Source organism: Rhincodon typus, chromosome 8 (assembly GCF_021869965.1).
Source record: "Rhincodon typus isolate 14 chromosome 8, sRhiTyp1.1, whole genome shotgun sequence".
Lineage (NCBI taxonomy): Eukaryota > Metazoa > Chordata > Chondrichthyes > Orectolobiformes > Rhincodontidae > Rhincodon > Rhincodon typus.
The window spans coordinates 8180138-8194847 of record NC_063339.1 but is presented as its reverse complement, the minus strand read 5'-3'; the positions used below and the strand labels follow the sequence as shown (position 1 = coordinate 8194847).

Sequence of the window (14710 nt, the reverse complement as noted above, 5' to 3'; positions counted from 1 at the left end):
CCTTAAGAGCATATGACATAAAAGTTGAAGTAGGCCACACAGCCCATCAAGTCTAATCTGCATTCAAGGTGATCACGGCTGAACTGATAATTCTCTAGTTCTGGACAAGTCAAGCAGAGGTTGGACATTAGCTAGCAATTATAATTTAAAGTATCAGCCCTCACTCTATGGTATATTTTTTTGACTCACTCTGGAACAAGCGGAACATAATGGCCGAGAGCTGCACAATTGAAAGTGACCTTTTTCACAAAAGATGCTAAATTGAAACCCTGTCTTCAGTCTCAGGTAAAGTAAAAGACCCCATGGCAATATGCATAGAAAAGCACACACGGGCTTAACCAATACAAGCCCTCAACGGATATCAATAAAACAATTTATCTGGTCATTTCTCTCATTTCTGGTTTGAGCCTTAGTGTACAAATTCTGCATTGTGTTTGCGTACAACAGTGATCATATTTCATATACCTTTATGGCGCAACTGGCTGTTAATCAAGATGTTACTGAGTGTCTGAGAGAAACAAAGCCTTCACTTTGATAAAACAGATTCAGTTGAATAATTTACTTTGCTCCAACATTCAAAAATGTTTGATGGGCTGTGAAGTGCTTTGGGTTGGCCCGAGAACACACCATAAACAATAGATTCACTTCTTTCTTTCAAAAGCAAAACCAAACGAGAGATACATTTAATGCTTGAAATCATGCCTTAAAAAGAATGCTCTCTGGTCTAATTAACTTTCCTTACCTTTAACTCACTTAGGTTATTCTCTAATTTATCCCGCTCTTGTTGGAAATTTTTGAGTGCTTCCTGCATATTCTTTTCATGTTTATTTCTTAAGGTCTGCATCTCTAATCTGATGCCTGCAAGTTCTTGTTGGTGTGCATCCCTCTCTGACTTCAATTGGCTGTTCAGGGAAGCAAGTTCCTCTTGGGCTAACGTCTGTTTTGCCTGAGCTTCTGAGATGCTCTTTCTAATCTCTTTACTGGATATCTCTTCCTGAGCTAGTTTATCACTGAGCTCAGATCGAATGGCACTTAGCTCAGAGATCATTCGCTGCGTTTCTAATAGCTTCTCCTGACTCTTTTCATTCTGCCTCTTTAAGGCCATCAACTCATTCTCCAGGTGCTGTTTCTCCTCTTTGGTCCGAACGTGCAACACACACTGCTCATGTAAGTCAACTTCTAATTTGCTGAAACACTCCTTAGAGTCATGCAGTTTTCCATCCAAGTCCAACAACTCTGACTTCAACTCATTGAGCTCCACATCCTTCCGTCGCATATCTTCCTCCTGCTGCGCCCGTTTGAGTATGACATCGTTGAGTTCCTTACGGAGGCTCTCTATCTGATGCAAGGCCACAGAATGCTGACCCTGGAGTGCTTCTTTCTCTTTACATGCCTGGTTGTGCTGCTCCATCCAATGATTAATATTCTCCTTCTGCTTTTCCAAATCACGTTCCAACTTCCTGCATTTGATTTTCCACTGTCTGATGGACTCCTGAGCTTTTATCTTCAATTCATCTTTCTTCTTTTCACTCTCCAGTCGAAGGTGTTCAACTTCTTTCAACTGAGCCCTGCATCTGTCAGCTTCCACACTAGACTCCTTCAGTTGGCGGGCTAGATCCACAATCTCCAAATCTGCAGATTTACGATCTTGCACACAGTCATCATAACAGTTCTGGATTTCCTGGAGCTGGTTCAACATCCTGAGTTGCTGCTTCTCTCTTTTCTCTAGATCAGAGTTGAGAACCTTGAAACACAACAGGAAACAGCATCAGTTATTCACTAAATGGTCACTAAACAATGCCTAGCCATTTCAGCAATTAGAATTTCATACTGACTGATATAGTTTTATAGTTATGCATTGATCTGAAGATTTTGCATTTGGACACATGAATTACAAAATGAAGAGAGTGAGGAAATAACACTACATTCACTAGAATATTCTCCTTTAAAATTTAGGACTTTCAAGATATGTCAATTGCTCATTTTACCATATTCCAAAACATCTGACATGCTAACTCCATATTGTGAGATGCGAGAATTTGAATGTCCTTCTCAAATGGAAAATGTAACAGAGTAGGTATTGACAATTGTCAACTCATCCATTACACTTAGAAATAGTCTGCAGAAGGAAGAGAAAGCAAAATCATAGACCCTCTGTGAGAAAACAATTCCGCTTCATCTCCATCTTAAGTGCTAGGCATCAGAGTTCAGCAGGTAGTAGAGAAGGCAAATGGAACGCTGGCGTGTATTTCAAAGGGACTGGGGTATAGAAATAAGGACATCTTGCTATAACTATACAAGACACAAATCACAGGTAGGTCATCAAAAAATGCTGATCTTGCTAATGTTGATCTTGCTTTGTGCAAGTCCTCTTTAGCCATAACCTTATATGCCTCGCTCTGTCTAAGGATCCTATGATCTGTACGTCCTTGTTCGCTATTTTCTGCCTGTACTGCTCGGAAAACAAAGCTTTTCACTATCCTAGGTACATATGACTACAATACAGTAAATCACATCAAATCAAGAATACTGGGAATAGTGTTGATTCCCTTATACAAGGAAAATATATAATGACATTGGAGGCAGTCCAGAAGGTATGCAGGGATTTTCTTATCAAGAGACATTAAGTAGGTTAGTCTTGTACTCATTCTAGCTTATAAGAATGAGATGCAATCTTATTTAAACATCTAGGATTCTTAGGGAGTTTGACAGGGTAAACGTGGAGAGGTTATTTTCCCTTGAGAGATAAAATTTTCATACCATGTTCACATTTGCTTTGACCCTCAGCAGAAAATCAAATCCCAGATTGTGTAAATTGATTGGTTTATCCAGCTGCTATTAGCAATAGCCAAAAATGACATTTTTTAATAGTAACTTTAATAACTTCCCATGTGGATAACAGTGAAGAAACGGACACTTCATTCCCTGAAGTGCTGCGTAATTACATCCAAAAGGGAACAGACAAAATTTAACCATGATGATGGCCAATTAGATATACTCTGGGAGTAAAGTTTCCAAGAAGGCCAACTGTGCAGATGTGGGGCAAGGTAGAAATTTTGTATGTCTTGTTGACGTACCCCTCACCCTATTCAGTTTTACAGGTCACCTTCCATAGTGCAAAGCTGACACACATCTCGAGGAAAGAACAGTGGAACTCAAAGGGACTGGCTACGCATCATATATATCATCTGTGCTTTTAGTAAGCGTTTTGACTGACTACAGTAGAACGACTCAAGCCTTTTCACATTTGATCAGCCTGCATACACTTAGCAATGATGGAAAACAGAGACACAAGGTTGTTCCTAGAGCCAAACACAGATTGAAAATGCTAAGTCTTTTTAATTTATATTTCTACTTCTTTGTCACTACCTGTGAAATGAACAAGGACCGAGTGAAATCAGGTCCTGCTCCAAATTTAACTATTCACCTACTCAGAACACAGCAGCGCCACTATACAAAGAACAAAATAATAACACAGTACAGTAACAAGCCCTTCGGCTCTCCAGGCCTGCACTGACACATTTTCCCTTCCATACTAAATCTGTCTCCACTTACAAGATCTGTATCCCTCTGTTCCCTTCCTGTTAATGTATTCATCCAGGTGTTTCTTGACTACCATGAAATATATTGTGCAGATTTGTTATTACCTGAAAACATCACAAGAAAAACAAATGAAAGACACTTCTGCATGGCCTTCCTCTATTAAGTGAAGGGAATTGCCAACAATATTGTAGTCCTGCAATATTAAACCTGCACTTTGTAGGTGAAAAATATGCTGAGGATAAACATTAAATATAGGAACACATCGTAGAAGTAAATCTAAGCAACAAGAAAATGCATTTTTTTAAACTGCATAATGCACATTCATATGCAATATTAGCTTGGTGACGAAGGAGCAGAAGTGTAAAGAAATAGACTCCATGCTCTTGCCGAAACATGTTGGAGGATTAGTGGCCAATCACTTATCTGCATCCAACAGACATGTTCAAACAAAAAACAAAACAAACTGAGTAAATGGATGTTGGATAATTCCATTGATTTTTCTACACTCAACCCAGTCCTGTATTGCTTGGGATTCAGATGCTTTGAACTATCGCTGCGCATGATCTATTCCCTCAGAATGAAAAATTGCTTTCATACAAAATGCACATTGGATAGAAACAGACTATTCAGTCAAATGCCTGCTGCCTCTTCATATCATGTAAGCTCTAAACTAGGCATACGAAGCACCTACAATAGCACACAAATCCATTTAGAAGGGAAAACAATGTTCGGACTGTGTCTATTGATTTACCCAGCCGTGTATACTAACTGTACAAACTGAGCGTTTGCTATGATGAAATGTTATTTGAAATAGTAGTGTTAATATCGTTAGATAGATGTATGTTTTATATATATAGGCAAATTGAAAAGATCACTTCTCAAAGCAAAGGACAATGGCTAATGTAGCAAATGTTGCATTTGCAAAGATCACATGTGTCTCGGCTAGATCTGCAAGACTTAGAGAGAGGGAAAGAGAGAGAGAAAGGAGCCAGATGACTCAGTTTGGAGTACATAAAATTTATTGGTTTCCAAATTTACAGAAGTGTGACTGCAGATAATACTCCAGCTGATGTCTAACTTGTGTCTTATACATGTTCAGCATAACCTCCCTGCTTTTGTAAGGGCCAAAGAGAAAGGTATTAATACGAGAAATGCTAAATAGACAAGAAAGGGAAAGAGACCATGAACCTACAAGCTGAATAATAGATTAGTCTAGAATGTACAAAAAGACAATAAAAATAAAACTAAAGGCTCTGTATCTGAATGCATATGTTTTAGAAAAATAAAATGAACTAAGAGTAAAAATAGAAATCATTAAGTACAACTGATAGCCATTACAAAGGTGTCGCTACAGAATGTGATGCAAGGTATTTAATTCATATATATTTTAATACCATTTATTTCAGGGATTGGATTTTGAACTGGTGGCATTAGGGATTTGGTCTGTGTATAATTAACTTGTCAGTATTTCTGCAGCCATGATTATTTTGAAATCAGTATGAATGACTATGTCCTTGGATTGATAATGAGAATTTGAATGCATTGGAAGTATTTAACAAGCAGCCAGAGTAAACACAGGGGAGCATTAGCTTGTTTTCAGTCTAGAAGCATTTGGACTTTTCTTATTCTTCAGAGAAAAATCTATACCTTGGAAAGTTTTTGTTTTTAGTTCATGGAAGTCTTGGTTGAACTTGGATGAAACAAACAGTTTCTTCTAGAGAAAGGAGTGAGATCAAAAAAATTAGGAAATAGATTAACACAGCATAAGTATTTTAGTTGAAGTTCCAGACCAGAATTGTTTGGTTAGAACCCTGACAGAATTATTCTAGGCTAAGAAAGTTTAAGCTCAGTTGTGTAACGAACAAAGGAAGATGCTACAAAACTCAAGTCTGGGAATTGAAAGAATCAGTTAAATTAAACCTATAGATGCAACAAAGAAGCAAACTCACTCTAGTGTGTGAATACTGTAGCATGATTTATGTTGAGTTAGGATTATATTTTTATGGGAATTTCAAAATCTTTAAAATTATGTCATATGCAAACAATTTGGTTTATTCTACTTTATCTTTTCTTTTGTGTAATAAACTTGTTATTAAAACCAAATCTACAGCTCTGTCTGCTTGCATTTCAGTAAAAGACAACCTTGTTAAATAACAGAAAAACTACATATGATTTATCAAATGAGATTTTAGTCTGGGATCTGATATGTCCAATTGCAACATTAGCTGGAATAATAACGAGATTGCAAGCATTGGGGCCTTGAAGGGTACAAGACATTTAGATAGAACAATAAACTATGAAACAATGAAGGAGTGGCTCTGTCAGTTAACAATGGCATTAGCACAATAGTCAGCAATGACCTAATTTCAGGAAAGAAAGATGTGGAAATAGTTTGGGTAGAATTGAGAAATGATTTTTAAAAAGTCTCCTGTGGGAGTACTGTACAAGTCTCCTAACAGTAACCGTACGGTGGAGTGAATCACAATGGAGAAATAATGAGAGCTGTCAGAAAGGTGTAGCAATAATACTAGATTTTAATCTACAAATTGACCAGAAAAGTAAGATGGCAAACCTTCCTAGATAAGGAGTTCAGATAATGTTTTCAGGACAGTCTTTTTTTAGCATGTTCCACAGTTGATCGGACATTAAATAAATAGGATTAATTTTTTACATCACAACGAAGGCATCTCTAAGTAGCCTTATCCAGCTGATATTACTATTAGACTAGTCAGGTCCCAGACTGAAATCTGTTCTCTCTAATATAACCACTGCTGTATTAATACCGATTTTCTTTCCTGATACCTCCTTAATGGTCACTTAAGATATAGGAGCAGAATTGGGGAGGCAATGGCCTAACAGTATTATTGCTGGAAGGTTAATCCTGAAATCCAGACAATGTTCTGGGGACTCATGTTCAAATCTCAGCACAGCAAACGGTGAAATTTGAATCCAATAAAAAAAATTAAATAAATTGCTGATTGTCAGAAAAACCTATCTGGTTCACTAATATCCCTTACGGAAAGAACATAAGAACATAAGAACTAGGAGCAGGAGTAAGCCATCTGGCTCCTCGAGCCTACCCGCCATTTAATAAGATCATGGCTGATCTTTTTGAGACTCAGCTCCACTTACCCGCCCACTCACCATAACCCTTAATTCCTTTACTGTTCAAAAATTTATCTAGCCTTGCCTTAAAAACATTCAGCGAGGTAGCTTCAACTGCTTCACTGGGCAGGGAATTCCACAGATTCACAACCCTTTGGGTGAAGAAGTTCCTCCTGACCTCAGTCCTACATCTGCTTCCCTTTATTTTGAGGCGATGCCCTCTAGTCCTAGTTTCACCTGCTCGCGGAAACAACCTCGCTGCCTCCACCTTATCTATTCCCTTCATAATCTTATATGTTTCTATAAGATCTCCCCTCATTCTTCTGAACTCCAATGAGTATAATCCCAGTCTACTCAGTCTCTCTTCATAATCCAACCCTCTCAGCTCTGGAATACAGTGCAGGGGCATACTGCTGAGGCTGTAAACTCTGGTCAGACTACGTTTGGAATATTGTGAGCAGTTTTGGTCTCATATCTAAGGAAAGATATACTGGCACTCAAAGAAAGTTCCATCCTTACCTGGTCTGGCCAACATGTGACTCCAGACCCATAGCAATGTTGTTGACTCTTAACTACTCTCAGGGAAGTTAGGGATGGGCAATGAATACTGGCCGAGCCAGCAATGCCCTCATCCTGTGAATGATTAAGAAAAATTTAGGCTATTGCATCCATCAAGTCTACTCTGCCAATCAATTGTCGTTGATACATTTCTCAATCCCTGGGGCTGCAGACTTGCTCGCCGAGCCAGTGTGTTTGATTGCTGACGTTTCATCGCCCTGCTAGGTAACATTGTCAGTATGCCTCCAGTGAAGCGTTGGTGTTCTGTCCTGATTGTTATTTATATGCCTCGGTTTGCTGGGGTGGTTGGTATTACTTCCTGTTCTGTTTTTCAGTGGTTTGTATATCGGGTCCAGTTCAATGCGTTTGTTGATGGAGTTCCGGTAGAAATGTCAGGCTTACAGGAATTCCCTGGAATGTCTCTGTTTGGCATGTGTTATTATGGATGTGTTGTCCCAGTCAAATTTGTTTCCTTCTTTATCCATGTGTATTGAGACCAGTGAGAATTGGACGTGTCTCTTGGCTAGTTGGTGTTTTTGCTTCCTTATTGTCAGTTTTCTTCCAGTTTGGCCTATGTAATGTTTCTCACAGTCCTTGCATGGTATTTTGTATATTACGTTAGTCTTACTGGTTGTGGATATTGAATCCTTTACACTCGCCAGGAGCTATCATAGGGTGGTTGTTAGTTTGTGGGCTACTCTGATACCTAGAGGTCTGAGTAGTCTTGTGGTCACCTCTGATATGTCTCTGAAGTACGGTAGGGTGACTAGTGTGTCTGGCCGTGTTGTGTCTTCTTGTTGTGGTCTGTCGTGGAGGTAATGGTGAATTGTGCTTTTTGGATATCCATTTCTTTTAAAAACTCTGTATAAGTGCTCCTGTTCTGCTTTGTGCAATTCTGCGTTGCTGCAGTGTGTTGTGGCTTGTTTGAATAATGTCTTGCTGCAGCTCCGTTTATGGGTGTTGGAGTGGTTGCTGGTGTAATTAATATCTGATCCATATGTGTGATCTTTTTGTATACACTAGTCTGGAGTTCCCCATTGTTCTTATGTTCCACCATTATGTCTAGGAAGGGTAGTTGATTATTGTTCTCTTCTTCTTTTGTGAATTTATTCCAGTGAGGATGTTGTTTGTGTGTCAGTGGGCTTCTTCTAGTCTTGTGTGTTTGATAATTACGAAGGTGTCATCTACATAGCAGACCCAGAGTTTGGGTTGTATAGTGGGTAATGCTGTCCATTCTCAACCCCATTTTCCTGCCTTCTCCTGTAACCTTTGATTCCCTTACCAATCAAGAATCTATCTATCTATCTATCTGTCTGTCTTAAATACCTTTAAAGACTTGGCCTCCACAGCCTTCTGTGGCAATGAGTTCCACAGATTCACCATTCTCCAGCTAAAGAAATTCCTCTTCATCTCAGTCCTAAAGTGTTGTCCCTTCAATCTGAGGCTGTGCCCTCAGGTCCTAATCTCTCCACCTAGTGGAAATATCTTTGCCACGTCCTCTCTATCCAGGCCTCTCAGTATTCTGTAAATTTCAATCAATCAGATTCCCTCCTCAGCCTTCTAAACTCCATCAAATACAGACTCAGTCCTCAACTGCTCTTCATTTGACAAGGTCTCATACTTGGGATCATTCTTGTAAACCTCCTCTGGACCCCCTCCAATGCCAGTATATCTTTCCTTAGATATGGGACCAAAACTCCTCACAATATTCCAAACGTAGTCTGACCAGAGTTTACAGCCTCAGCAGTATGCCCCTGCACTGTATTCCAGCCCTCTCGAGATAAATGCTAACATCGCATTTGCCTTCCTGTCAACTGAATGTGCATGTTAACCTAAGAGAGTCCTAAGTCCCTTCATGCTTGATTGATCAATTTTATTGTCACATGTACCGAAATAAAATCAAATGTCTTCTGAAAATCTAAGGCTGGTACCTATACCAGTTCCACTATATCCATAGAATAAATACTCACTTTGTTAGCTCTTCTTGTCTTTAAATATTTGTAGAATCTCTTACTATCTCTTTATACTCCTGGCTATCTTTCTCTGGTACTCTACTTCTACTTCTTTAGTAACTTTTCTGGTCCTTCTTTGCTTTGTTTTAATATTCCAACCAATCTTCTGTACTTCTATCTGTATTTGTTCAATTGTATGCTTTTCTTTTAGTTTTATACTATCATATGTAGCTAACCCACACGGTGGGTCGGAATGCATCTATTCTGAGTATTCTGAAATATTACTTTAAACATCGCCCACGGTAACTCAAATCAGTGAGGATAGGTAACTGCACCTCCTCCACAATAACACTCAACACTGGAGCTCCCCAAGGATGTGTCCTCAGCCCCCTACTGTACTCCCTGTACACCTACAACTGTGTTGCCAAATTCCAAATGAACGCCATCTACAAGTTCACTGACGACACCACATAGTGGGATGGGTATCTAACAACGATGAGTCAAAATACAGAAGGGAGATAGAGGGTTTGGTAACATGGTGCAAGGAAAACAGTCTGTCTCTCAATGTCGGCAAAACTAAAGAAATGATCATCGACTTCAGAAAGAAGGGAGGAGAACACGTCCCCATCTACATCAACAGAACTGAGGTAGAGAGGGTGAAGAGCATCAAGTTCCTCAGAGTGACAATAACCAACGACCTGTCCAGGACTTCCCACGTGAATGCGACAGTCAAGAAGGCACAACAACGCCTCTTCTTCCTCAGGCAGCTCAGGAAATTTGGCATGTCCATAAGGTCCCTCACCAACTTCTACAGATGCACCATTGAAAGCGTACTGTCCGGGTGCATAATGGCCTGGTATGGCAATTGCTCTGCCCAGGACCGTAGGGAACTACAGAAGTTGGTGTGCACAGCCCAGACCATGACGGAAGCCAACATTCCATCCATGGACTCTATTTACTTGGCTCACTGCGCAGAAGGGTGGCCAACATCATTAAAGACCCATTGCACCCTGGTACTTACCTCCTACAACCTCTTCTGTCAGGCAGAATATACAGAAGCCTGAATACGTGCAAAAGCAGGTTCAGGAACAGCTTCTTTCCAGCCGTTATCAGACTGCTGAATGGACTGTAGCCTCAAATAATGTAACCAGCAATGTAACCTGTGTGTCTCGAAGTCTTTTTGATCTGTACATCCTCTGCTTGCTGTGATCTGCCTGTTCTGCTCATAAACAAAGCTTTTCACTGTATTTCAGTACATTTTTAGAATTTTTTTTATAGAAGTTGCTTGGTTGAAGGGATGGAGATAAAGAAGCCAAATTTGCTGAACTCAATGCAGTAAAATGTATTGTGAAGAGAGCATAAGGGGATTACAAAAATATTTAGATAGATTAAGTGAGAGGGCAAAGATGTGAAAAATGGAGTATAATATGGAATATGCTAAACTGTCCATTTTTGCAGGAACAATAAAAAAGCATATTATCTCAACGATGAGAGATCACTGATTTCTGAGATTCAAAGGGATTGGAGTGCCCTAGTGTATGAATTACATAAGATTTGTATGCAGGTAGAGCAAGTATTTAGGAAAACTATGGAGTGTTATAATTTATCACGTGGGGAATTAAATATAAAGAGATGGGCACTGTTGAGACTGCATCTGAATTACTATGCACAGTATTGGTCATCTTATTGAAGGAAGTATCTAAATACATTGGAGGCAGTTCAGAGAAGGTTTATTAGGCTAATACCTGGATTGGCGGGGGGCAGTCTTATGAGAAGGTGTTTGACATGTAGGCTTATAAACACTGGACTTTAGAAGACTGAGAAGTGACTTGACTCTAACATGATATGATGAGGGGTCTTGATAAGATAGATGTGAAGAGGATGTTTCTTCTTACGAGAAATATAGAAGTAGGGGTCACTGTTTAAAAATCAGGATTGCCCATTTAAAACAGAGCAGGCTTTCTTTTTTAACTCAAAGGGTTATGAGTCTTTGGAAAAATGAAAAAGTGATGGAAGGATAGTCCTTGACTATCTTTAAGGCAGAGGTAGGTACAGACATGTTAAGCAAGGTCAAGGTTATCAAGAGTAGGCTGGAATACAGATTTGCTGTTAGAATCAGAACAGCTGTGATCTTAATGAATGGTGGAGTAGCGTGAGTAGCTCTAGAGGCTAAAAGCGTACTCCTGCTCCTAATTCATATGTTTGTATGACAGCTTATCCAAAACCACTTCCTTACCAATTTTGAACATTTCCAGTGACTGAGTTTCCACGCAACTGACTCTTAGTTAACCTCAAAATTGGAGGAACAGGAGACAAGGATGAAACATTGGCTAAAACATAAGAAACAAGGATACTTACTTTGAGATATTAAGAGTGGATGAGGGTATCAAAATATTGAGTGAGGTACCACAGTGATCAGTGTAAACACTATTACTGTTTCTAGTTTACAGCAAAGGCCATTGGCCCTAACAACAGCCCAGCTATAATGCTCAAAACTGTACTCTAGAATTAGTAGTGCTCTGAATGAGAGTGACAAAGTGAAAAATTGCACAGGTATGTCACATCCATAAAAAGCAGGATGAATCTAAAGCAGCTAATTAGCAGCCTGTTCAGCCTAGTCAATCACCAGCAAAATGGTAGAAGGTGTAGTCAACAATGCTGGCAAGCTACACTTACTCTCCAGTTGCCTACTTACCTTTGCTCAGTTTAGCTTAAACTCAACTCCAGACTTCATCATACCTTTGGTCCAATCATGGACAAAAGAGTAGAATGGTGAGGTGAGATTGACTGGCCTTGATATTAAGGCAGCATTTGACCAATGGTAGGAACAAGAATTATTAGATTAAAAGTTGGACTGGAGCAGGTTGACTGGAAATGCATTTTGTGTATAAAACAGTAGATGAAAAATGGAAGACTTTCAAAAGAGAGATGAATAGAGTACAAGCTAAGCACATACCCAGGAGAAATAAATCTGAGGTAGACAAAATTATAGTGCCCTGGATGACTAAGGATACTGAGAAGAAGAAAGAAAAACGAGGCATATGATGCATACCAAAATAATAAGAGCAGTAGAAATCAGGAAGAGTACCTCAAATGCAGGAGAGAGGCTAAGGCTGAAATAAAGAAGGCTAAGAGGAAGCATGAGGACAGGCTGCACAAAAAGTAAAACAAATAGCAAAATGTTCTTCAAAAATATTAATAGTAAAAGGAGAGGGCCCATAAGGAGCAAATAGGGTAAACTGCTCAGTGAGGCAAAGGGTGTGGCAGAGGTATGAAATGAATACTTTGTTTTCGCCTTCACCAAATTACAAGATGATAATGGCCCAGTTGATAATGTTGAGTGTTAAGCTACTCAACAGTATAGTGTTGGATAAAGAAGAAGGACTAAAAAAGCTGGCAGTACTCTAGGTAGAGAAGTCACCAGGCCCAGATGGGACACATCCTAGTCTGCTGAGAGAGGTAAGGGAGCAAATCGCGGGGCCATTGACAGAAATTTTCCAGCTCTCCCTGAACAAAAATTAGTCCTGGGAGACTGGAGGACTGCAAATGTGATGCTGTTGTTTAAGAAAACAGCAAGGATAATCCAGAAAACTACAGATCTGTCAGCTTGACATCAATAGTCGCAAAACTGATAGAGGTCATAATAAGGGTTAAGATAAATATACACGGAGAGAAAAATAAGTTAATATTAGTCAGTCATTATGGCTTTGTCAGGGGAAGGTCATGTCTGTCAAATTTAGTTGAACTGTTTGACAAGGTACCACAAGCAATAGATGAGGGTAGTGTGATGGATGTTGTATATTTGGACTTTCATAAAGCATTTGAGATGATGCCACATGGCAGGTTGGTTAGCAAATTAGAAACATTTGGGCTTGATGGGTTAGAAGTTACTAAAAAAGATAGGTATACGTGGGCATTTCACAGACTGGAGATGAGTTGAAAGTAGTGCTCCCCAGGGGATCAGTGTTGGGGCCCTTGCTTTTTCTGTTTAATATAAACTATTTGGAGATGCACGTTGAGGGCAAGATCTCTAAATTTGCAGATGATACTAATCTGGGGAGAACACTTAATTGTGAGAATGATGCTACGTGACTTCAGAGGGACAAATGACAAGTTGGCCAAATGGGCACAGACCTGGCAGATAATTCCAATGCAGAGAAATGTGAAATAATGCATTTTGGTGGAAGTAACATAAAGAGACAATACTGGCTCAATAGTACAACTTTGAGGGGAGTACAGGACGAGAGGAAACTCAGGGTGCAAGTGCATAATTCTCTGAAGGTGGCCAGACAATTGAAACAGTTGTTAAGAGGCTTATACAATTCTTCGTTTTTCAATACAGCATAGAGTATAACAGCAAGGAAGTGATGCTACACCTCTACAAAGCATTGGTCAGACCACATTTGGAGCATTGTGTTCAGTTCTGGGCACTTTATCTAAGGAAGGATGTTAAGAGCCTGGAGACAGAGTGTAAAGGAGATTTACTTGAACGATACCAGGAATGAGGGATGTTAAATGTCTTATTCTCCTTGGAGGAGAAAAGATTAAGATGTGACCTTATTGAGGTTTTCAAAATTAGGACAAGACAATGGAGGATATTCTGTTTCTTCTAGCTGATAAGTAACTGTAGGTCACAATTTCAAGATTGTCATAAAGCGAGCTGGGAGTGAGATGAGGAGGAAAAACTCCTTTATTCAGAATTGTTAGCTACCTAGAATGTGCTACCTGGAAGTGTGATAGAGGTAGGTTCCATAGGAGGTTTTAAAAGTGAACTGAATATACATTTGAAAGTGATGAATTTAGAGGGCTACAGATATAGGGCTGCAGAATGGGACTAGCTAAGTAGCTCTTTCGGGAATCAATACAGACATGATGGGCCAAATGTATTGTAAATTCTATGATCCTATGATTCCTAAGAAGCCACAGTAGAATTAAAGTCAACAGGTATAAGCGAAGTGCCCTCTACTGGCTCAGGTGATAGCTACTACAAGATCCTTGATTGGAAGCTGATGATCACAGCCTCAGAACAGCACTGTTGGAGTTTCTCAACAAAGTTTTAGAGTCCTAACTATTTTCAGTTCATTCATAAATCTTCCCTCATAAGTGCAAATGTTCACAGATTGTAATGCTCGCACACAGCAAGACCTGGACAGTATTCAAGCTTGTTCTTAGAAAAGGCAAATGACATTCCTGCCACATAAGTGTAGGTAATGGGGCGGCATTGTGGTTCAGTGGTTAGCGCTGCTGCCTCACCGCACTAGGGACCTGGGTTTGATTCCACCCTCAAGTGACTGTCTGTGTAGAGTTTGCACATTCTCCCCATGTCATCGTGGGTTTCAGCCAGGTGCTGTGGTTTCCTCCCACAGTCTAAAGATGTGCAGGTTAGGTGTATTGGCCATGCTAAATTGCCCACAGTGTTCAGGGATGTTTAGATGCTTTAACAATGGGAAATGTAGGGTTCCAAGAAAAGGGTAGGGGATGGGTCTGGTTTCCCCAGTGGCTTGGGGACCGCTTTGCGGAACACCTACGCTTGGTTCGCACCAAACAACTGC

The 14710-nt window shown here is 39.8% G+C and overlaps 1 protein-coding gene across 5 annotated transcripts in view; it reads right to left on the bottom strand.

The window, feature by feature from the left end:
• The window catches only part of LOC109935306 (centrosomal protein of 128 kDa), a 336088-nt gene that overhangs the window by 208072 nt on the left and 113306 nt on the right, over positions 1-14710 (bottom strand). For all 5 annotated transcript variants that reach the window (XR_007262690.1, XM_048600331.1, XM_048600332.1 and 2 more), the window contains exon 13: positions 743-1744. Coding sequence is in view for 4 of the 5 variants with exons in the window: in XM_048600331.1 (XP_048456288.1) it covers positions 743-1744 (1002 nt within the window). In the remaining variant the exon portion in view is untranslated. The remainder of the gene's footprint in view (positions 1-742; positions 1745-14710) is intronic.